The 24,476-nt window shown below is 40.5% G+C and overlaps 1 protein-coding gene and 1 long non-coding RNA gene across 2 annotated transcripts in view; one reads left to right on the top strand and one right to left on the bottom strand.

Moving 5' to 3' along the window:
• The window catches only part of LOC135449087 (uncharacterized), a 71,072-nt gene that overhangs the window by 8,600 nt on the left and 37,996 nt on the right, over positions 1-24,476 (top strand). The gene's annotated exons all lie outside the window — the stretch shown is intronic.
• Positions 13,124-14,066, bottom strand: FSHB (follicle stimulating hormone subunit beta). The gene is made up of 2 exons (XM_064715595.1): positions 13,908-14,066; positions 13,124-13,360 (listed from the first exon to the last, which is right to left on the bottom strand). Exons 1-2 carry the CDS (start codon positions 14,064-14,066, stop codon positions 13,124-13,126), a joined length of 396 nt encoding a protein of 131 aa, XP_064571665.1.

Here is a 24,476-nt window from a genome sequence, read left to right as displayed (position 1 = left end):
AGGAGAGTGAATAATTCATGGCTTCAGAATAACACAAAGGTACTTACAGATAGGTTGTGAGGGAGACAATTTAATATTCTTGATCACACGTTCTCTTTTTGTACAGCACAATATTCTTCTTATTGACATCACCGGAAAGGAGAATTTTAAGCAATATATGAAAGAGAACCAGAAATTGCATTTCTGGATGTGTCAGCTCTTGACTTAACAGAAAGTCTAGAGGTGCCTGTCTAAAAGATGAACACAAAGATGATGGGAGCTGTCACTACAGCTTGATTAGAGGCCTCTGAATACTTGATGAGAGGTGATGGCTGGGAAGGATCAGTCATAATGAGCTTGAAATGTAATGGCAAATACCTTATGGTCAATGCAATGGAGAAGGGCTGGTCAGCAGAAGGTGGCACAGATCTATTTGGATGGGCAAGCAAGGCTGATGGTTTATGCAGCAGCATTCTAAACCTGTTCTTTATAAAACATGCAAAGATTTTTACTTTTCTATGATTTTTACTATTTGAAATTAACATAATCTCAGACAAAGAAGTGTTCTTTATCATCAGTTTTTCCTTCTGTCCAATGTGTCACTGGAGCACAGCATCACATGGGGCATAGCACGTTCTTCATTTTGCAGCTAAATTAGTGAGGCACTTGTATGACACAGAGCGTTGAAGAACTGTTAGCTGTAGCATATCTGAAACAGCAATGCTTAATTCTTCATTGGCTTTCTGCTGCTTTCCTGGCAAGCCACAACTGCATCACTCACTTGAGTGAAAGCAGGTAAAACCACATTGTTGCTGTGCGTCTGAAATGCCCTCTCAGGGCTGTGGGTGCTGTGGTGTTTGTGAGGTCCCCAGGATGAAGGGGGAATTGAGAATCTGACTCCATGTTCTCAGATGGATTTATTATTTTATGATATTATATTATAGAATGCGATACTAAAACTACATGAAAAGAAAGAGAAAGGGTACATCAGAAGGCCTAGCAAGAATAATAACTTGTGACTGACTCCTCACAGTCTGACACAGCTGATGGTGATTGGTCATTAAGTAAAAGCAATTCACATGGAACCAATCAAACATTCACCTGTTGAATAAACAATCTCCAGACCACATTCCAAAGCAACCAAACACAGGAGAAGCAAATCAGACAATTATTTACATTTTTCTCTGAGGCCTCTCAGCTTCCCAGGAGAAGAAAATCCTGGCCAAGGGATTTTTCAGGAAATATGACAGTGACAGGTGCCTGGCATGTGTTTCTCAGTGCATGCTATTTGGCCATTATTTGATGCTTACAAACTAGGAGAATCAACTTCTCTGTGTATATTTGATTTCTTTTTTTGAGTTTTTTTTGGGGTCCCCCCCCCTTCATGTGCTGCAGCAATGCTCTGCTGGTCTTAACATCTTTTAAGATGTTAAGATAATTCCTTTGAGGAATTATTACTGCCAATTGTTCCAGGAGACTGACTTTCAGGTTTACATGTGGGGATTATCACACCTGGGGAACTTCATAGCTGTACCCATGCTTGGTGGTATGCCAAGGAATCTTTGTAAGAGTTGACATTCTTCAGCTGGAAAAGGATGATGCTGCTTGGTTTGTGTGACCCACCATGACTGCTAAGACTGATAGGATTTCAAATATTGAATTTTTACCACTTCCTTTGGAAATATTCTGAATCAGTCTGGGGGTAAAATCACCAGATAAATCAGTTTCTAGAATTCTGTGAGCTGAGTAAGAGGTTATATTAATTTATTAATATCCTAGGTTTTTGTGCTGTTCCAAACACTAATCTAAGATTATTTTCTGAATGCTGTATCTGTAAGTATTGGTCCAGAGAGTAATAATGCTTCCAGATAAGGTCGATGGGAATTAAAAGGAAAACTCCCTCCACTCCAAAATCAGATGACATTTCACTGTCTTTAATCAGTGGTAGATTACTAAGGTAAGATTCCTGTCTCCTGAAATAAAAGGAAATGAACTCCTTACTGCCAGGGTCCAATTTTACAGTCAAAGATAACATCTGCACCATATGAAAGAGACCCTTGCCATCCCGAATTAGAGAGTAGCTGGTTCCATTTCATCTCTTCTCAATTTCCTGGAAGGGACATAGCCCAAAGGTGCTCTTAAATTACACTGGAGTTGAATACATTCTTAAAAAGATGATGGGAAGCCACCCATAAATGAGTTTTGAACTTTGATTCAAATAAGTGGTGTAGATCACTTGAAAGAATCACTTTCAAAGATATTGGCAAAATCAGATTTAATATAAATATGCAGAAGCAACACTGTTACCAAAGTTCAGTGAAGGGCTCACTCCATTACTTACTAGAGAGCAATGGAGAGGTGAGGCTCACAAAGGGAAATCTGCCTGGAATCAGTTCAGAATGATTTATTTCTAAGGCATTTATCAGCACTTAATCATTGACTAATTTAATATTTGCAAAACAATCCAGTAGGATTTATATGAGCTCAAGAGTAATTTTAACTGTGGAGCTGAGAGAAGGCAACATTTACTCTACACTGTTACAGACAGATGCAAAGGACTATGTGCAAAGTTGTTAAATTATGAAGTATGTTGGTTGCTTTTGCCTCATAGAGCAATGGGTTTAGCCTCCAGGGGGTGATGTCTTAACTTTTAGCTGTTATTATTTTCCCATTCTGTGCTGCTTTAGTGTGTGGGTCTGGGCTTCACATTCAGGGATGGTGAGCTCTGTGCACAGAGCAGGGAGACAAAACAATTCCTGCTCCAGCTGGGCACCAAGGACAAATGATCCCAATCTCAGCCCCAGAGCACAAACCCCGTGGGCTGCAGAGAGAAAAACAAGCAGGGTGGGAGTGCCTGGGCTAAAGCTGGAATGGGACAATGAACTGCAAGGTGCAAATGGAGCAGAACTGATCCCAGGGAGAGAGCCCGGGAGCGCTCCTGCATTTTGGGGCCATTTTGGGTCATCTTGGGTGCAGCCCTGGCTGGGCTCTGGTGCTGCCCAAGGTGGATCCATGGAGGAGATGCTTTGAATCAATCCCTGCTTTGTTCTGTAGCTCTGTCCAGCCCCTGCTCTAGGGCAGCCTGCACAAGGCATCAGAGGGGAGTATCAGCCCTGTTGTCTCCTTGTGTTGATGGTCCTCTGAGCATCCCAAATTTGAGGGCTGGCAAATTCTGGACACTTCCCCTTCAGAGGGAGATGCTGGCACAGCCTCCAGCAAAGCTCAGAGAGTGTTACAGGGCTGCTGCTCATGGTTTGCCAGTCCTTTGGCTTCAGTCCCCTGCCAGTCCCTGTCCTGGCTTTAATCTGAGGTGGCCATTACTGGGATTTTCCTCAGAAGTCCCGTCACATTAATATTGATTCACTGTGGCTGTAATTCTGGCAAATAATGTTTCAAGGCCTTGTTCTGTTAGACAACAGAAGTTCCTTGGGCAATAGAACTTTCTGGGAACAGAAAGTTGATGAGCTCAAGGCAGATTAATTGCCCATAAACCATTAATCAAGGCTGAGGCCTAACAAGGATTCCTGAGAATGTTGAGCAGCCTGAAGAAAGTGGAATGAGAGGAGATGCACCACCAAAAACCTAAATATAAAACCTTTGGTTTGCATTAATTCATTGCCACTCTTAATGCTCCATAGGCAAATGACAATGGCTTCTTATGCTGAAAAGCCTGTTTGTGATTTAGAGTTGGTTTTATAAAATAACTCTGCATTTAGGAAGTCAAATGCAGGAATTCATACGAGTTAGATGGAATTTCAGAGCTGAATTCAGGCAACTCTTACTTGGACTGTGGCTTATTCTGCTACCAGGGACACATTTGTGTTCTAAAGGCTAAATGAGATTTATGAAACCTGACTTGTGGAGATTTTAATTTAGATAACTAAAGCTGAGCTCCTGAAAGTACTGCTCACAATGAATTACATGTAATTTGTTTTGGAAACTCAAGTGTTCACCAGGAAAATCTGTCTGGCCTTGGTTTCGCAATGAATTTTACCTTAGTGGAGGTGCCACATAGAGGACATTCTCATTCAGGGGAAAAAAAACCCCATTATTGGAAATCAAAACAGTGAGCTCAATAAACACTTAAAGCTGACTGAGTTGAAGAGGTAAAAAGAGAAATAGTGTTTTGTTCTACATTGAAAGCAACCTTTGTTGAGTGCATTACTCACATGTTCAATTATGAGTTCACAATATCAATTTAATTCTATGTTTTTATGATTTTTGATCAAACAATAGTAAAATAGACTCAGTTTTGTGCTCAGTTAAAGCAACATTTAAAAATACCAGTGACAGCATTTTATAGACTTGACTGTACCTTTTTTTGAGTGGGAGGGACTTACTCGTATAACAGATTTTTTTCCGAAGAGAACCAGAGTTGTTGGTGGTTCAGAAGGTATTTCTGCTACCTTCTTCACTGCAGAAAATGAGGATTTCATAATTATGTGGTGTAATTTTGTTGTATGTCCATCAGCTTAGGCTTTCTGAAAAGGATACATGCTGTTGTGCAATTAGGTGCAAGGTATTTTCAAAAACATCCACTCACCGTCTTAAGCAGAAGATGACTGATGATTGTTCCTGGTACTGAATGCCACTGCCATTTATCAATTGCTGACAACTTGAATTTCCAGCTTATTTGTGGCATTATGAGCTCTTAAAAGTGAGAATGTGTCCCATTAACATTAGTGCAAAACTACTGGATAGATGCATATAGGTAAATTCCACCTGCAGACTTGAGAAATGCTGTGCATGCAGCTGGGAAAAGCAGGCAGGATTTAGGTGCTTGCAGTGTGAAAAGAATGAGAAGAGAATTCAAAACTGATCAGAATTACTCTTCAGATGACTTCATGTGAAGCAGATGGGAGTTGTTGGCAATGCCATGGTCAAAAAATGCAAGAATGCCTCTCTTTCTGCTGGTCAGGAGCCAGAAAATGTGATAGAAAAAGGAAAGCAGCTGGTTTATTAAAACTTAGAAATAGAAATTTAAAATACCCCAGTAAGGTGTTTGGCTTGGGGGTTTTTTGTTGGTTGGTTTGGGGTTCATTTTGTTGATTTTGGTTTAGGGGGGTTTGTTTGGTTTTGGGATTTATTTGGTTTTGTTTTGGGTTGTGTTTGTTTTTTGTTTTTGAGGTTTTTTGGTTTTGTTTTTTGAGTGTTTTGGGGTGGTTGTGTTTTGGGGTGGTTGTGTTTTGGGGTGGTTGTGTTTTGGGGTGGTTGTGTTTTGGGGTGGTTGTGTTTTGGGGTGGTTGTGTTTTGGGGTGGTTGTGTTTTGGGGTGGTTGTGTTTTGGGGTGGTTGTGTTTTGGGGGTGGTTTTTTTGGGGTTTGTGTTTTGGGGTGGTTGTTTTTTGGGGTGTTTGTGTTTTGGGGTGGTTGTGTTTTGGGGGTGGTTGTGTTTTGGGGTGGTTGTGTTTTGGGGTGGTTGTGTTTTGGGGTGGTTGTGTTTTGGGGGTGGTTGTTTTTTGGGTGTTGTGTTTTGGGGTGGTTGTGTTTTGGGGTGGTTGTGTTTTGGGGTGGTTGTGTTTTGGGGTGGTTGTGTTTTGGGGTGGTTGTGTTTTGGGGTGGTTGTGTTTTGGGGTGGTTGTGTTTTGGGGTGGTTGTGTTTTGGGGTGGTTGTGTTTTGGGGTGGTTGTGTTTTGGGGTGGTTGTGTTTTGGGGGTTTGGTGTTTGGGGGTGTTGTGTTTTGGGGGTGGTTGTGTTTTGGGGGTGGTTGTGTTTTGGGGGTGGTTGTGTTTTGGGGGTGGTTGTGTTTTGGGGGTGTTGTGTTTTGGGGGTGGTTGTGTTTTGGGGGTGGTTGTGTTTTGGGGTGGTTGTGTTTTGGGGGTGGTTGTGTTTTGGGGGTGGTTGTGTTTTGGGGGTGGTTGTGTTTTGGGGGTGGTTGTGTTTTGGGGTGGTTGTGTTTTGGGGGTGGTTGTGTTTTGGGGGTGGTTGTGTTTTGGGGGTGGTTGTGTTTTGGGGGGGGGGGTGGTTGTGTTTTGGGGGTGGTTGTGTTTTGGGGTGTGGTTGTGTTTTGGGGGTGGTTGTGTTTTGGGGGTGGTGGGTTGTGTTTGGGGTGTGTTGTGTTTTGGGGTGGGTTGTGTTTTGGGGGTGGTTGTGTTTTGGGGGTGGTTGTGCTTTGGGGTGGTTGTGCTTTGGGGTGGTTGTGCTTTGGGGTGGTTGTGCTTTGGGGTGGTTGTGCTTTGGGGTGGTTGTGCTTTGGGGTGGTTGTGCTTTGGGGTGGTTGTGCTTTGGGGTGGTTTTTTGGATTTCTTTTTTTGTTGCCATTGAACAGAAGTCTTAAAGGGAGTTACACAGCCTGAAATCCTGAGCGTGAGTTAAGGCAGTGAAAGGACAGTGAGATTTAGCTGACTGGTGTAGTGCAGTAATATTATTAATTTAAAATTGTGTTTTCATGTTGTTTTGCTGGAGTGAGAAGCTGGGAGGCCCTGAAATCTGTTATCCATGCCATATCCTTGGGCAGGCCACTCTTCCTGCTTGGAAGGCAATGGGTTGTAAGTCAAAAGCAGAGTTGCTTGTTTCTTTCAGACGACATACTGAGTTCTAAAGAGGAGATCCTTTTTTTGTGTTATCAGTATTACCTAGTTAGAGGTGGGGGAAATAACCTGAAATAAGATGGCAGAAATTAAGGTAAGGGTGACATTAAAGGGAATTTTTCTAATTTGAGCTCTGACACTATTCCAGTCTTCAAAGTGTTTGTGAATATTTAATGGTTCAGATATCTACTGGAAGGATGCAGACTGAATTATTTAAGGAGATCACAAGCCCTTGAATATTTAGCCCTTGAAGCACTGAAATTCATATTTAGTGGTTACTAATTATGATATAATGTTCATTTCCAGAATTCCTCTTGTTCTATTTTTTAAATTAATTTTATTATTAAAGCAACACAGTGCAAGCAAAATTAAATGGCTGTCCTAATTTTAAAATAAAACCATGTTAAATAGATGGAAATAAATATTCTTTGAGTGCTTCCCATGAGTCTGTAATACCACTACAGACAAACACACTTTGTATTAATTACAGTGCTTGTTTTTAGGGGTGATGTGGGGCTGTACTGAATATTTGTCCAAGTACCACAGCTTCATTATCTCTATGAATTTATTAGCTGGATATTGGAATTTGACAAGGGGATTTCCACACTCTGCTTAGAGAAATGCTCAATGAAATGGCAGCCCACGTGTTGTACTTGCTGAATAACAAATGCTGACTAACCAGACAGTGATTTGGTTAAGCTTTTACATTGTCCCTGAACTAAGCATCACAGTGTAAAGGGGTTTTGAGTTCCAGACATAATAATCCAAGTATATGATACATCAAGATACTTGTAGATCAGGATCTGCTTGTCTTAAGGCTAGATTGTGTAAACAAAGCCAGGGAGGTGAAGTTTGTGTCTGTTCACACCCACGGTGCAGATCAGTCTCCCATCTAAGGCATTAGCTCACTTCAGAATTCTCATCAAGATCAAGGTATTTCTCCAAAAGGAGAAATCATTTAGGAAAAAAATATTAATTTATTTGGCCAGAGCCGTGCTGGGCAGGGCTTTGGAGCTGGGAGCAGGGTTAGCTTCAAGCTGGCTGTGTTATTTCTAGATCACTGGGCTGCATGAGGTGCATACCCCAATTTGTGTTACCTAGATATTGGTGATTCCAAACTCCTGTCTGGGGCATAGACCTTGTCCGTAACCCATTGCTTCACTGTGACATAAATTTTGAGAGTGTCTGATCCAAAAATCTTCTTTCTACCTCCTGAAGGTTTTTCTTTGTGATCATGTTATTTTGACTGGGATTCTCCACAGCATTCACAAAAGCATCAAGTCTTGCCAGTATTGTGTAATGAAAGAAGGAGGCTATGACAGAGAGGATGATTTTTGAATGAAAATTTAAATGTAAACACATGAAGGAAAAGTTGGTTGGTTAAATTTTTCAAAAGTTTGTCTGCAAGCCATTGGATAATGCTAGATTAAGTTATATGTCTTGAATATTGTCATTTTAAGAATAGTTTAGGGCTTGGACTGAATAATACATCTGTCTCTAGCATTATTTAATGAATGCATCTGCAGCTGATGCAATCCAAACATATTAGCTCCATAATTAGGTTTATTTCTCACACAGAACAATGTTTACATATAATATCTGTTTCACACAGAATAGCACAGTGCCAGAAGTACATCTGACCCACCTGCCACATTTTTTCAGTGAATTCAGAGCTCTGATGGTTACTGGCTGTGAAGCACAGGGGGTTAATGCTTTGCCTTCCCACCTACACAGAATGCAGCGCTGACATTTGGTTCCTTGGGAGGGTGTCCTTTCTCCAGAGTCTGGTTTGCTCTATTTCCCAGACTGTAGCCTTGTGAGCTGCTGTAATGTCTATCAGCATAAGTCCTGCTGACAGACCAAGGCTCTGAGAGCCCACATTAATAACATAAATTGAAGAGAAACCCAGAAAAATTTCATAGATCGCATTGCCTGAGCGGAGGGGAGCCACTTATCTCAAGGCTGCTCTCTCCAAATGAATTTTTCAGATTTGCTGTTTAGCTGGTTTTTTTTCAGGTTTTTTGGTAGTTTCAACTAAGATTCCAGTTGTAATTTTTAAATGAAAAGGAAATATGTGGCTAAATATTGCACATTGACAAAACTGAATGGCCTTGCTGAGCTGGGAGGGTGGAAGAGGAGCATGGCATGTGAGCACCAGGCTGAAGTGCCTTTCCCCTTGCCATTTAAATAGTCCCAATTAATGCAGCCCCAAGGCAACAGTGCTGCTGATTCTCCTTTTGACCAGACTTCTGGTCAAAAACATTCCTGTTTTCCACCATTTGTCATTACCTCTGCTTCAGGCTGGATTTGAGGATTTGTGAGTGGCTGGTGAATTCTTATTCATCAGCTGGGTTTATATAGGGAGAGGACATTTATGTTTCTTGCTTGTGGTAAAAAATGAAGTCTGATGAAATAAGCAAAAACCACAAAATAAGCAAAAGAAAGGAGCAAAAATAAGCAAAAAAATAGAGACCTGTATATTGCACTGTATATTGCACTGTATTTATTTGAAAATATCTATAGTATAATGTGTATATATAATATATATATTTAATATGTATATTATATATAATATAAATTAAAAAAGCAAATGCAAGCCTGTTTTAAGCCTGGAGGAATGACTTATTTAGGCTGGGAATAGCAGCTGAGCACTGACACAAGCTTGGTGATGCTAATTACATCGATGCTTCATTAATGCCCTCAAGGTGAGGAATGTGAACCAGTAAAACCAGGCTGTGCTTTGCACACCAAAAGGCACTAAAAGGGATTAACTGGTCATTTCCTTGGGAGGGCTCTGGATGCTGCTGCACTCTGTGTTCCCACCCTGACATCTGGAGGGCTCCCAGTAGAGCCCCCCTAAGATCAAGGTCAGGCTGTGTGCACAAGGAGTGACAGAGAACATTAATTTGCCCCCAGATGAGCACTCTGCCTGCACTTTAACCACACATCTGGGCATTTGTTCATTGCAGCACAGAGAATCCTGCATTCAGTGGCCCTCAGTCCAACACTGTGCATTGCCTCTGCGCTGTTTGCCTTTACCAGGAGGTATAAATTCAAGTTTTCCAAGTTTGCTTCTTCCAGGCTTGTGCAAGAAAAGAGATAGTTTTGCTTAAATACAAGTAAATCAGTCCATTTTAATTTTTACTGCTTCTAACATTAGATTTTGCAGGCTGGTGGCTGAAGTCTGGCATATTCCAAGGTCTCTTTGCAGAGCCTGACATTAAAAATGGAATTAATATGTAGTTGTGGAAAAGTTTACTGTTGGCAGAGTGGTTCTGTTCATGTTAGAAAATATTTTGCCATTTGATTTCAATGAAATGTGTTAGCCCATGGTAGGAGTTCTTCAAAATCTACTTCTAACTGTATTAGAAACATTCCTAAAAGCTTATCCACCAATTTGCTTCTTCGAGTAGCATGTCATACTGAAGCTTCCACCTTTTGACAGAGTTCTCATTTATTTATCTTGACAGACCTAGACAACAAGCACAGAAATGACCTCTGAAATGTTTTTCTTAAATAATAAAAAGCAGATTTGGATGCCATCTGTACTGATATTCATGGCTCGTGTGTGCCTTCAATAAAGCTTTGCAGCTTAATGAAATTATTGGGCATTCAATGGAAATTGAACTTTTAAAAAGGTAAAGTTTGTCTTAGAAACTATCAAATGTGGGCTAAGATATCGTCAAGTCTGACCAGCCGTGTTTAAGAGGTTCTGGATAGTTTTGTTTGCAAAAGGAAAATGTGTGGTGCATTTGTATGATGGCTCAAATGAGACCTGTAGGATTTTTGGTTTTGCTTTTTTGAGTAGCATGTTGTACTGAGGCTTTCACCTTTTGACAGAGTTCCCATTTATTTATCTTGACAGATCTAGACAAGCATAAAAATTACATCTTAAATGTTTTTCTTAAATAATAAAAAGCAGATTTGGATGCCATCTGTACTGATAGTCATGGCTCATGTGTGCCTTCACTAAAGCCTTGCAGAAACACTGATGTAAAAGTAAGTTTAATGAAATTATTGGGCATTCAATGGAAATTGAGCTTTTTAAAGGTAAATTCTGACTTACAAAGTATCAAATGTAGGCTAAGATATCTTCAAGTCTGACCAGCCTTCTTTAAGAGGTTCTGAATAGTTTTGTTTGCAAAAGGAAAATGTGTGGTGCATTTGTGTGCTGGATGAAATGAGACCTGTAGGATTTTTGCTTTTGCGTGCAATCTGATTTGTGGCAGATGTGGACACAGCTCTGGACAGGTTCTAATCTCTATAATCTAAATAAAATATTAATGATTATCATTATTGGTATTCACACTACTCTTATATTGCAACTATGTAATATTTCATGATCATATTACTGGATCAGGCTGAACTATTTGATGTGTCTTATTTGATGTGATTTGGTCATATAATCCAGACATGGCTCTGCTGCCTGTGCTGGTTACGTGGGAAAAAATTATGAGGGGAAGAAAAAACAATGCAATTTTTAAAGCACAACTAGGTTGGCAGGTGGACTCTTAAGTTTTAAAACTGGCTTATTAAGACTCATAACAGAAGTGGAATAAAATTATTTTTATTGTTTGAAAATACACAAGAGACAATACAGATCTATTTTGAAAACATACTTTTTTAAAAGATATCTTTTTTACTACAAGCTATTTTGTTTTGCAATTGTAATTAACAATTCTCTCATTTAAAATGGAATAATTGCTGATAATAATATGCTTAGTTTTAACTGAAATTGACTCGTGTTTAAAACTGAAATGAGTGAGATCCAATGTGATTTATCCAGTACTTGGCCACTTTTAAAGCTTCACTAGACCAAAGAAAATGTCCGTGCACATGAATCTTAGAAATAAAATCAAGAGAATGAAAACGTTTTAGTAAAAAAGCTAAGTTAAAATACTTGTTATCTATTACAAGACAGATTCAGAGTGACAGGCAAATCCTCCTTGAATAAACACATCTGTAGGGCTCTCCAGAGCAGAGCTGCCAGGTAACTCCTGCCCTGCCCTGCCCGGTGCTGAATGAGCTCTACCTGGCATTCCCGACAGGTTCCAGGTGTTTGGAGCCCTGTGGTGCTCACTGACACCTGACACTCCCTCACACCCTTCCTTCTCCCAGCTCATTGCACTGGCTGGCTGCAGCTTTCAGGAGATTTGCTGGTGCCTGCTCTGAATCTTCCATCACTTGTTCTGCTCTCTTTGGGCACGGAGAGCTGACTGCTCTTCTCTGTCTGACAGTCTTCAAGCACGTGAAATGTTCTGCTGATACTCTCCCAAAGTGTTCCCTCCCCTGAGCAACACAACCACATTTATTTAAATCATCTTTTTTCTCCTAAGATTTTTTTTTTCCCATTTTCACTCTCCTTGTGTGAGCTTTCTCTGGTTTTTCAATGCTTTCTGAAGTCCTGTCAGACAGAAGCACTCAGTGCAGAGCTGAGTGCTGGAGGTAGCTTGTGTCTTGTGGGCTCTGCTCTTGCACCCCACTTTCCTGCAGCTCTGGGCTGCTGCTGGATGCTGCTGGCACCACCAAGCCTGCAGTGCCAGGCTGCTGCACAATCCACTGTTTCCATCCTGTGCCTGTGCTGGGGATGTTTCTGGTGAAGAATTTTCATTTTCCCCCGAGGATCTCATTCTGTAGGCTTCATATAATTTTCTCAACAACATGAGGTAATTTCCCATGCTGGTTCAGTCAGTCCTCCAGCTCACTTCCAGACCCAACTTCATCCTGCTATTTGCAGAGTTGGGTTGCTGCAGGGCTCTGTGAATTTCCATTCTCTGAAGAATTCACTGTGAACGGCTCTCAAGGCACATGAGTACCCCATGTCTGCACTGTGCTGGGGTCAGGTGCCTCTGGATCCATCCCTAAACGATTTTTGAGACTCCTGTGTTAAATAATGCTACACATTTCTCTTTGTTGCATCCTGCACTCAGGTGAGAACAGAGAGCTGATGATGTCTTCAAGTTAGCCAGGTTTGAAGCAGAGTTCACGTTACTTGTGTTGCAGTGAGGCTGAGCTAACAAGCCTTACTGAGAAAGTACAAGAATTCAGGTGGCATTCAACGTTTGAACATAGATTTTTTGGCTCTTAAATATGCATGCTGTTGTTATTGGCAGAGCATGATGACTATATGGAACACAATGCAAAGAAAAATGAGTCAGGATCTCAGCTGAGGGAAGTTTACAGTCCAGCTAACAGAAGCAAGGCTTTGAAAAATAAGTGTGCTCTTAGGAGAGATGAAAAGCAGGAGATTTCAAAGACTGGCAACTTGGGAAGTACAAAATAGCATAGAGTAATCCCTGTGAACCAGGCAGTGGAAGTACAGGAATATAAATAACAAAGTTTTGATAAAGAGTGGGGGAAAGGCAGAAGAGATTGGAAGCAGCATTTTTGATAGACCTATGGAAATGATTTTAAGGCAAATGATAGGTTAAGTAAGGAAGGCATGAAGAGGAGTTTAGTCAGTAGCTCTTCATTTTTGGCCTTAAAAATCTTTGTTTCAGTCTTGGCAGTTTATAAATACACCTAACCTGTTACTTTCCACTGAAACCCGAACCGAAGGTGAGGACCTTCACCTAGCAGGGAACACTCAGAGCCAAACTGCTGTCCCCAGTGCCCCTCACTGGCTGCTTCCATTCTGGCTGAAGGAGCAGTAGGCTGGCCCCAGTCCCCTGACAGTGCAGTCGGTGGTGTCAGTGTCACAGCTGTCACAGTGGCACTCTGTGGCCACTGGGTATGAGTAGAAAGCTTCAGGGTGGTCACCGCAGCCAGGGATCTTCACTGTTTCATACACAACCTCCTTGAAGGTGCAGGTCTGCTGAGCAGTTGATACTGGAGGGTATTTATATACTGGATCCTGAAATTGGAAGGAAGTAAGAGTTTTAAAATTTGTTGTGGGATAGGTATCAGAGTTTTTATAAAATGGGAAAATGCTGCTGAGATCCAAAGCATTTGGGTCTGACTCATCTAAATTCATTTAGACCTTTAAATTTCCCCTTTCAGGAGGACTGAAACAGCAAATTTGTGTCATCCCATCACCAGACAATCTTTCAGGTCAATTGCTTGAGTCTAAATTATTTGAAAGGGCAGAGGAGTCTACATAGGAATGGCTGCTTTATTGTATCTGCTTGTAAGCACAAATTGAGCACAAAGCAGAGATGCAGACTGTAATTCTTCTAACTGTGGTCATACACTATGCACATAATATATGCAGCCAGTTAATTAACTGAATTTTGTGATAGTATTTCACCCTTCTGTCTGTGCATCTACTCTTGTGTTGCTCAGTTATTCAGCCTGTTTTTCACAAGGCTCATCCTGTCTGCGTTTGCTATGGACTGCAGGAATGGGGTATCCACCCTTTACTTGAAATATTCAATTCTGGGGCATGAAATGAAGAGTCTCACCCTGGTGAAGCAGTATCCTGAGCACCACGTGGCATTCACTGTGATACAGAATTCACATTCTTCTCTTTCCACAGCAATGGTGATGTTGGTGAGCTGGCAGCTGTTGCAGCAAATTGCTTTCCAGCAAAGGAGCAGCACGTAGCAGTTGAGTGTCTTCATCCTGTCTGTAAAGCAAAAAGTAGAGCTCAGCTGGAGCAAAATGTATAGTTATTTCCAATAGTTAGAGAAGCAGGGAGAAACTGAGTCTCTGCTTTGTCCCCAAGTGGCTCTATAGCAGCAAGAGTTCAGAATCATCAGTGAGAACAGAGACATGAGATGGATCTTCCTTATATTTACTGATCAAGGAGTTTGGTTTTCCTAAGCAATGGAAATGGCATGGCAGCAATCTCTGCAGAGTGGTAATAATAACAGAATACCATACCACTTCCAATGAAAAATTTATCTAAGTTTCTGGAGAGAGAATTCATCCTGTCTGTAAGGACAAAGAAAAAGAAGCAAGAGAGAGAAAAAGCCAAGTATAATGTATTTTTCAGAAGCAATTAATTACTTTAAGAGTTTGCAATATGAAAAAAAAAAGATTTCTCCATCAGGATCTGATGCAAACTTACCTGTATTCTACTTGCCTTCCTAGAAGCACCAGCTGTAGTGAGAAACAAGCCTCTGTGCTTTCCTTTTATACTGAATTGGGTGTAATTTATACCTTGAGGATTTGCAGTGTCTTAATGCAGCAAGCATTAGTTTGGGACTTGGTGAAAGAGGATTAATGTTCAGCCAGACAGGGAGATTAAGCCTTGCTGAGAGGAAAGAAGAAAAGCCAAACACACTCAGGAAGGGATGGTGAAGGTTACTGTCACAGTGTCTCTCCCCACATGTCACTGGGTTTGATTCAGTGGCATTTAGAAATAGCTGAGCCATTTCACAGTCTGAAAAAAGGTTGAGAAGCCTATTTTTGGAAATGCAATGTTCAGTCAGGTGTTTGAACTGCTCTGTCAGCCCCCAGAGTGATGGCTTGGGGTGCAAGCTGGTCCTCTGGCAGTGGAAGACCCCTCACAGTGGGGACACTGCTGTGGTGTTTCTTAGCTATAATTATTTTCTTGGTTTTTTTTCAGAGGAATTTTCAATTTTAATTGGTTTTCTCTGAGTAAGGTCTTACCCAGTGAGCTGCATATGTATTTATTCATTGATGCAGTAAAACTAGGAATGTGAATTTTGTCAAACCATGAACTCTTTTCTTTGCCATTCTTTTCTGGCCCAGTATATGGTTCCTCTCATGATCACATTTTCAACTTATGTGAGGATTATTTGTGTTGTGGAAAGGGACTGTTAGGATGTCAGAATGAGGCTCCAGATTTGTGTTTTTATGTCTGTGATCTCAGATGAAATATTTTCATGTTCCAGGGAAAATTCCAATATTTTTAGCTGACAATCATGCAAACCCAGCTTGAATGAATTCCTTGGTTTTCCATGGGAATAAAAGAGTCTGTGGATAGTGTTTGGGTATTTCCTGCACTCACAAGTTAGGGATGTGTGGCTCTTCACCAGAATAAGGGCAGAGAAAGGTCTCTGAGCTTCACACACCACTTTTGGGGGGATGACTCACAGCAGCACTGTATTTACTATTACCGGCCCAGAACAGCCAGTCTTGCTTTGTTATGACTGTTCTGTTATGGTCAGTCTGACTTTTACAGAAATCCATCCCTGAAGGAAAACTAGACAAGGACATAGAGTTTTAAAAGCATTTTATCATGCAAATAAGTTCTCCCTGGACTATTAGGCTCCTGCAGATGGGGTATTTTTCCAAGTGGCTTTTACAAATGAGCCCTTTAAGTGTGTCATACCTGGCTGGGGTCCTGCAGACTGCCCATCTGTTCCACTTTCCCTGCAGTACCTGCATTGGGAAATGAGTTTTGCATCTCACCAAAGTTAGAAAGTGAGCTGGAAATTTTCCCTGGGTGTCCCCTGTAATATAAACTTCGTTTGGATAAGACAGTTCACTGAAATCTATAAAGAAGTAAAAAAAAAAAAAATAAAAAATTAGGCCTATTTCTCTGAATGAATATAAACCCTGTGACTATTTGATAATGGGCTTTTTGTGTCATTTAGTGTCAACACAGTCTGTCTTCTCAGGGGAGGTTCTCAGTTGCTGCAAATCTCTAATTCCAGAGAGGTCAGACAAAAGCTGATTACTTTTGTTGTATCCCTGCTGAGGATCTGGTCTTTTCTAAGTACTAATTTATCCAAGTTAAATAAGACAAAATAAGTTTTGTTTGCAGAGGGCAGTACAGAAAATATCTGATCTGTTTCATGTTTTGAAGAAGTTACACGCTTTGACTAAAGCATGGTTTGACAAACAGAGCAAGTTGAGCCCCTGCCATGCTGTATCTTCAGTGCCCCAGCTCTCAGCCTCCTCACTTGTGGGAGCACAATTTAGGGAAATTGTTCTATTCAAAGGAAAACTGACCTTACAGCACTGTTGTAGATCCACATTTGTCAGTGAGACCAGGAGGTGTGGCAGTGTAATTGATGGGATTGATGGGAGAGTATGAGTGAGGGGTGGGATGAGCAGAAAGTCTTCTCCTGAAGAGTTCATGGAGTTCATAAACACAGTGCAAACACTTTAATGGAAGGTTTCAAGGGAGCAGATGATGGCCAAGACTTGTGCACTCTGCTGGAGGGAGTGCAGGAGTTTGGGAAATGCTGTCAAGGGAAATCCTCCATGTGAGCAGAGGGCAAGTTCATCAAACTCAGGTGCTGCTGGGAAAAAATACAAACACACCAGTGTCACCCTGATTTTTTTTTTAAGATTTTCTAAGCCTCCTGATGTTTGCATTCTTGTAGCAAACTTTCTCACACACTTTCTGTTAATAACTTAGTGTTTAACATTTTTTTTATGGGGGAGGAGAAGTTTGGTGGACTGTTGGTTTGTCCAGTGTCATTGGAGAGGTGGCACTGTCACCCTCCATTCCCCTGCCACTTTTGGGAATCTATAAATGTTGGAGTCAGAATCAGGCATCCCTTTTTTTTCCTTCACCTTGAGAGCAGCAGTGTGAGTGTGTTGAGTTGTTTTGTGTCCTAGAGTGACATCCCTGTGGCAGTCACAGAGGACAGCAGGTTCACATGGCTCTGTGATGCCTTAGTGGCTATTTGGGGACATGAAATGCTTCTGGTGTTGCTGCTTTTATAGTGTTCTGTGGCTCCTTCCCTTGGACTGTTTGCTGCTGTAACCTAGCAAGCCCTTGTCACCGCTGCTGTCACAAGGGATCTTTTGCTTTGCTTTTTTAATCACTTCAAATACAAGTGCTGGGACACATTTTGCTCTTATTTTCTTTCTATCAGCAAATGCTTGTCTTCTTCTGCTTGTGGTTAGTTTATTTCTTTGTTTTGGGGTATTTTGTGTGTGTGTGTGATCTTTTTTTTTTTTTGGGTTTTTTTTTCCTTGCATAAGCATCTAATACAGAACTGAAAGCTTTTATCTTCTTTATACATTCTAAAAAAAATGGAATTTCTTTCTTCAAGTGTGGTGATGCTAGGACTATGCAGTCTGTTGCTACAGGTTTTAAGTGTGTGCTGCTTAAAAGAAGGTGGTTTAGATATCTAAGAGAACTTCAGCATCTGTCCAAGTGGTATTGGAAGGTTATAGGTGTGCAACACACCCACCACAAGTAATAAATCTCACTCTGTCCTGACAGAAGATGTATTCAACCTTCTAGTGGGTTAAAACCATGTTTGGTATAAAATACCTGTGACTATTCCTGCTGCAGCCTAGCTTTAGCTTCTAATGTAACCTTAAATGCTTACATGTTAAACTTAAAGGGGTCTGGGGGTGTGGTTTGAAGTTTCTTATGTTCATAGTTGTGATTACATGCTTTAGCTCTTGATAAATAGATATGTTACAGAGGATAACAGCTTCTGCATCTGGTTTGCATTGGAAGTGTCTCAAGGCATGTCCAAGGTGCTTAAATCGGTGGCTTAATTCACTTTGTGTGGTTGCAGACCATGAAGATGTGGAACAGTGCCTTTGCCAGGTTTCTTTTCCAAGCCCTCTTCCTCTCCCCTCTCTGTGCTTGCCCAAATGTTTTCCTGCACAGCCCCAGATTTACCCTGAGCTTCGCTGCTGCTCCCCAGTGACGGAATAAATGGATATCCTTGAAGCACCAAGCTTACAAATTGCTTCTGTGCTGCAGCCTGAGCTCCCTCTGTGGTGTTGGAATTTCAGAGCACAGTGCTGAATAAATGGACTGGAGTTTTGGTTTTCCCTTTTGTTGCTTGCTGCTGGTGGGAGATGTCTTCTGCCACTGCTTTACCTCTCCCTGTGCCTTTGGGGTTTGCTGTGACCCTTATTAAATTCACACTGCCTTCAGTGGTGGGGCTGGGCACTGTTGGTCAATACAATTTTTACTGATGTTGTTTTAGGCTGGCAGCACTAATGAAGCAGAACTGTGAAGTAGGTCGGGCCTGCTGAGCACACAGATAGCTGAAACTAATTAGTGTCAGCTAAAGACTTAATCATTAATGATGAATTTGTGTATGCATTCATATGGAAGCAGAATATTTGATCCTCAGGAAACTAAAGAAAATGCCAGAATGGATTGAGTGTGCTTTTAGTAGCACAGGGTTTTAGAAATCTCTGGAGATACAAGTTCCTATTCCTTGGGACTGAGGTTATATATCCCATATTTTCAAATACCTACACAGGCTGTTAGTCTTTCTAAGCCTTGTGGAAATCCGGCTTGCAGACAAGAGCAGCAGAAATTAAAGATTCTGAGAATTACTTAATAAACACAGCAATCCAGATGTGTTGAATTTGGAGGCTTCCCCAACCTGGAAAGAGATGGGAACCTTGACTTCACGTTTAAGAAGGTTGATTTATTATTTTATGATATATAATATATTAAAAGAAAATGATATATTAAAATTATACTAAAGAAAGAGAAGAAAGGATTTAATCAGAAGGCTATAAAGGAAGGAATAGAAGGAATAACAAAATCTTGTGATTGCTCACAGCCTCGACACAGCTGGCTGTCATTGATCATCAAGTAAAAACAATTCACATGCTGAGAAAACAATTCTCCAAATCACATTCCAAAGCAGCAAAACATGAGAGGCTGAAACTTCCCAGTTTCTCAGGAGAAAAGATCCTACCAAAAGGATTTTTCATAAAATATCATGGACACAGATGCTTTGCTGTCATTCAGTCATCTCTTGTAGCTCTTGTTTCACATGACATAAATTCATTCATGGCTGATTCTTATGCCACTTTTCTAAATATATAAGCCAACTGCATTTCTTATTCTTTTTAGAGATGGCATTCTTATCATCTTGATCTCCTTTCTCTTGCAGAGCCACAGTGTGGTCCTGGCTCCTTCTATAAGATCATGTGGTAACTCCATTGGTATCTGTTAGGAAATGTGTTAAGATTCTGCTCAAGGACAAACCAAGGATAAAAAATACATGTTTGCTAAAAATGCTCTCTTGTTATTTCTTGGTCATTCTTTCACTTTTATGTATCACATAGCTATTGAGTGTTATAATTTTCCAATGAAAAGTACTTTTCTTCCTTTTTTGTGTGTGAGTAGAAGTTTTTATTCAGTCATTGCCCTGGAGTTGTGCTGTGTTATTTCAAGTTTTTCTGAATATTATAGTGTGTTTCAACTAGAGAGCATTCTCATGGATTAAAAAGTGTTATTATAGTGTTTTTCAACTAGAAAGCATTGTCATGGATCAGCCATATTAGAAAACTGACAAAGCAAGGGAAATACATAAAGTTATTGAATATGTGATCAGCTAGGGTTTCCTTTTTGTTACCTGAACAGTTCTTGGGTTTGTATGGAGCTGTCATTATGCTGTTGAGAACATCAGAAAGATAATCAAAGAGAAAAGAAACAAACATGTCTAAATATTCACTTGAAAATTCAAATCCAATTCGAGTTTATTTTTTTAATATTTTTTTAATTAACTTTTGGTTTTATTTACTTATTTTACATTTTAATTATGTTTATTTATTATTTAATGATTATGTTAATAATATTTCAAGGCCCAAATATAATAGAATGACTGGAGTCCAAAGGACAAAAGCTGCTATTAGTTTGTGTAAGGAATGTTTGCATTTATTTTCTAGATAGGTTGTTGCTCTGACCTGCCATGTTCCTATTTTGTTAAACCTAGAAATAATAAAAAACCCCCAATATTTCAGACACTGGAATATTTAATTGCTGTTTCTGCTATGTTAAGGAGCTGGGCAAGATTGTGATGCTTTTTATGATGCCTCCTCCTTCTAAACCAGTAAATTTGGCAGGACTGAACCTCATTCATACACAAAACCCAGCAGCTGCTGATTGTTTCCAAACTGCAGCTATGATATGCAACACAAGGCTGGTGTGAATCATGCTGGCAGTCTGCACTGAGAGCACAACAAAGTTGGTGCAGAATGGTTTGGCACTCTTGGAGGAAGGATGAGAAGCCCACCTTACTTGGCTTGCTAAATAAAGTCCTGGGCTGAAGATGCCTGACCCATATTTTTTTTTTGCAAGTGCAGTATTTAGGTCAAATTGTTTAAGAAAAATAGGTTGGGAAGAATGAATACAGCCCTAGCCACCCTAGCTGCAATTTTAACATTTTGCCTGACCAACTTTAGCTAAAATATTGACTGCTTTTAGGACTTGTGAACAGTTTCTTTTAAATTATTTTTTTTCTAAGCAGTCATATGTACCTTTTATTCTAGGGCATGGAGCCATTTTGGAGCAGATTATAGGGTGATGGAGTTGCCCTGTGAGCCACAGGAATTGGAGTGTTGTCAGATTGTAAACTGGCAAAGAAATGTTATGAAACAGCAGCAGGAATCAGGATCAGAGAATTTACATGAGGAATGCAATTTTAATGCAATTTTAACATCTTGTCTGACCAACTTTAGCTAAAATATTAACTGCTTTTAGGGGTTCTGAACAATTTTTTTAAATTCTTTTTTTTCTAAGCAGAAACTCTATGAAACAGCTGGAGGAATCAGGATCAGAGAATTTAAATGAGGAAACAGATCTGAAACTTAAATGGAAATACTTTTAAGGTATCAGCTCAGTCCATAGCTTAATATGAAGACCAAGTTGAATAAGTTAGGTTGTATCAGCAGAATGATGACATAAGAAAACAAGTGTTGTATTTGGCTGAATTTGAATATTGTATTTCTCTTTAGGATGAGTCTTGCCTAGAAATTCATTCTCTGGCCATCCTTCTCTTTAGGATAAATTTTGCCTCTTATCTTGCCTAGAAATTCATTCTCTGGCCATCTTTCCTCTTATTTTGCCTAGAAATTAATTTTCTGGCCATCACACTGGCCATCATTCTCTTTAGGATGAACCTTGTCTCTTATCTTGCCTAGAAATTCATTTTTTGTCCATCTTGTCCTCTTATCTTGCCTAGAAATTCTTTTTTTGGCCATCACTGATCATAATTCTCTTTAGGATGAACCTTGACTCTTATCTTGCCTAGATTTTCCTTTTTTCTCCCTCTCTAGGAGTGTGGGGCCCCATGATGCCAGGCATGCCTTGGGAGGCAGCTCTGCAAGAGGATGAGGGCAGAGGGGTTGAACAGTGAGGAAAAACCAGGCATCACTGCAGGACAAGCCAGCCTGCCAAATGTGCGCTCCCAAACGTGATTAAAATTACCTTGAAACGGGATACCTGTGGGCACGGATCACCTTTTTAAATATTGATTTGTGTTGTGTCTGTTTCAGCAGAGCTGCCTGAAATGGATCAGCCTAAACACTGTCTGCTGAGCTTAGAGGAATGGAAAAGTCACTTAGCAGAGATCCGTCTGTAATCGCTGAAAAAGAAACAGCGCTGCTCAATAGCTTTATTAATTATATAAACAGCTAGATCAGAGCTGCAGATAACAGAGCAGCTTTTCTGGCTTCTTGTGGTGCCATCTCGTGGTTTCTGGGTCAAGTTGCTGGGAGTTCCTGCCCAGCTGAAGCAGATTTTACGGCACTGCAGCAAGCAGAGTGAGATTTGGCACTGAGGCTGCACTGCACCCTCCTGGCTATGGGCCAGATCCCTCCCTGCTCACTCCTTCCTCACCCTGGTGCAGCCTTTGGGCAAAAAGGGGTGTCAGAGCTCTCCCTGCAAGGCTGGGGCTAATGCAGCACTGCTGAAATGCAATGATCATTCATTGCTCCAGGGTTTTTTGCTTGTCCCAGTGTGTGAGGGGCATGGAGAACTGTGCTCAACAAAATAGGCATTGCTTTTTGCTGAGCCCTGGAACACTGGGTATAATTGTTCCTGCTGGTGTCTTAAACACAGAATTGCTCTGAGTGCATAGGGACAGTGCAGTGCTTTTGCTTCTAGTGTGTCTTGTTGGGAATAAGGAGAGAAAATTTACAGAAAACATCTATATCAGGCCTCTCCCTCTCATTGCCATGTGTTTGTACACAGAGGGGCTTTGCTCCTAAATCTGAGCAGACTTTCTGTGTGCTCCCTCACCTCACTGTGCTGCCAGCCTTGAAAAAGAATCTCTGCTCCAACTTGTCCTTCATATATTCCAATGTGATATTTGCAGCTATAGGGTTTTTACAAGAACGCATACAGCCCTAGCCCACCTTTAGCTGAAATTTCAGTATTTTGTCTGACCAACTTTAGCTAAAATATTGACTGCTTTTAGGACTTGTGAACAATTTCTTTTAAATTATTTTTCTTTTCCTAAGAAGTCATATGTACCTTTTATTGTAGGGCATGGAGCCATTTTGGAGCAGATTATAGGGCGATGGAGTTGCCCTGTGAGCCACAGGAATTGGAGAGTTGTCAGATTGTAAATTGGCAAAGAAATGTTATGAAACAGCAGCAGGAATCAGGATCAGAGAATTTACATGAGGAATGCAATTTTAATGCAATTTTAACATCTTGTCTGACCAACTTTAGCTAAAATATTAACTGCTTTTAGGGGTTCTGAACAATTTCTTTTAAATTCTTTTTTTTTCTAAGCAGAAATTTTATGAAACAGCTGGAGGAATCAGGATCAGAGAATTTAAATGAGGAAACAGATCTGAAACTTAAATGGAAATACTTTTAAGGTATCAGCCCAGTACACAGCTTAATATGAAGACCAAGTTGAATAAGTTAGGTTGTATCAGCAGAATGATGACAAGAAAACAAGTATTGTATTTAGCTGAATTCCCAATGAATTTGTATTTTGAAAAAAAAATTGCAATAATTAAACCAGAGGCCTTGTTTACTTTACTTTTGCTACAAGTCCTCAAAAAGCAGGAAACTTTCAGTCCCACTGGAAAGGCTCTCATTTCAATGCTCCTGTTTTAATTTCAATGCCTCCTGGTTTTTTTCGGTGCTCTCCACTCTGCCTTTTCCCTCTGCTATGACGAATTATCTCTTTTTATTACATCCAGCAGATTGGCAAGCACTTTCTGCCAAATTTTTGTCATATTTTTCTCTTCCGGAATTCCAATTTCTGTTTGAATGACTTTTAGGTAATGATACTTCAGAAGGAAACTGTTGATATGTCCATGTCTCTGATAAAATTTCTGTGAAATACAGAATTCTATGAATCACTGCAGCCCATGGAATCCTGCTAGGTAGTTTAATAATTTGGTAGACACGTAAAAAGCTTAGGGCAGATCCCTCAGTGCCTGTGGACAACAGGATCTCAAAGGAGCACTGAGCACAGGAAAGGTGAAGGAATTCCATCTTAGGCCTTGGTTATCATCAACAGGTCTGAAAAAACAGAAGTCACTTGTGGAAAGAGCTGATGAAATTGCTGCTGTTTGCTCACAGCTCTGTAGAAAACCTTTCTCTGCTTTTGGTGAGGCCCCAGGATGCATGCTGCCCTACTCCTGTGGGCACAACAAAGCTGGGATCAAACCAGCTGCTCAGTTACCTCTGCAGCCTGTAGGGGAAGGAGGTTTTTAATCAATTCCTGGGCTGGAAAGTGCTATTTAAAGGGTTCCAAGCAGTATTTAAGCCACTGCATTTGAGTGGCTTAAAATGCAGATGTTTTCAGACTCTGGAGCTGTTCTTCCCATTCTCAGATATATGTATATTTTGCCTTCACACAAGTGATAATGCATTGAAGAGTTAGCCCATAGAGCATCAGATGCAAGAAATGCCAGCCCTCTGTATTCTTAATTTCTGTTCCTGACTGCCAATGTCATCACCTGCTCCTGGATACTGGAGATTATTATAAGACTTGAATGACCTATTTAGCTGTTCTGAATTTTGAACGATGATTTTCTCCCCCCCCCTCCTCCCTTATCAGCTGAATTTCTTTCCCCTTTTAGCATAAAACAGAAATTGTGCAAGATTATTTTAGGTAGTTTTAGAAGACAGTCATCCCTATATAATCTGTGAACCCTTTATAAGAAAGCTGAAGTCAAATTTATCATGGCTACTAAAAGACTGGGGAAAGGAGGAGTCCTTGATTTTAAGCAATAATGATGATAATAATGATAATAATAATAGTAGTAGTAGTAATAATGTCTAACAGATATTCTCAAGTCCCAATCCATGGGGACAGAAACAAGTTTCAGGAAGAAATTGTACATCCTCAGCAAGCAGCAGTTCAGACTCAGAA

This window comes from Zonotrichia leucophrys, chromosome 5 (assembly GCF_028769735.1).
Source record: "Zonotrichia leucophrys gambelii isolate GWCS_2022_RI chromosome 5, RI_Zleu_2.0, whole genome shotgun sequence".
Taxonomy (NCBI): Eukaryota; Metazoa; Chordata; class Aves; order Passeriformes; family Passerellidae; genus Zonotrichia; species Zonotrichia leucophrys.
The sequence above is the reverse complement of the archived record's forward strand: the minus strand, read 5'-3'. Positions and strand labels throughout refer to the sequence as shown.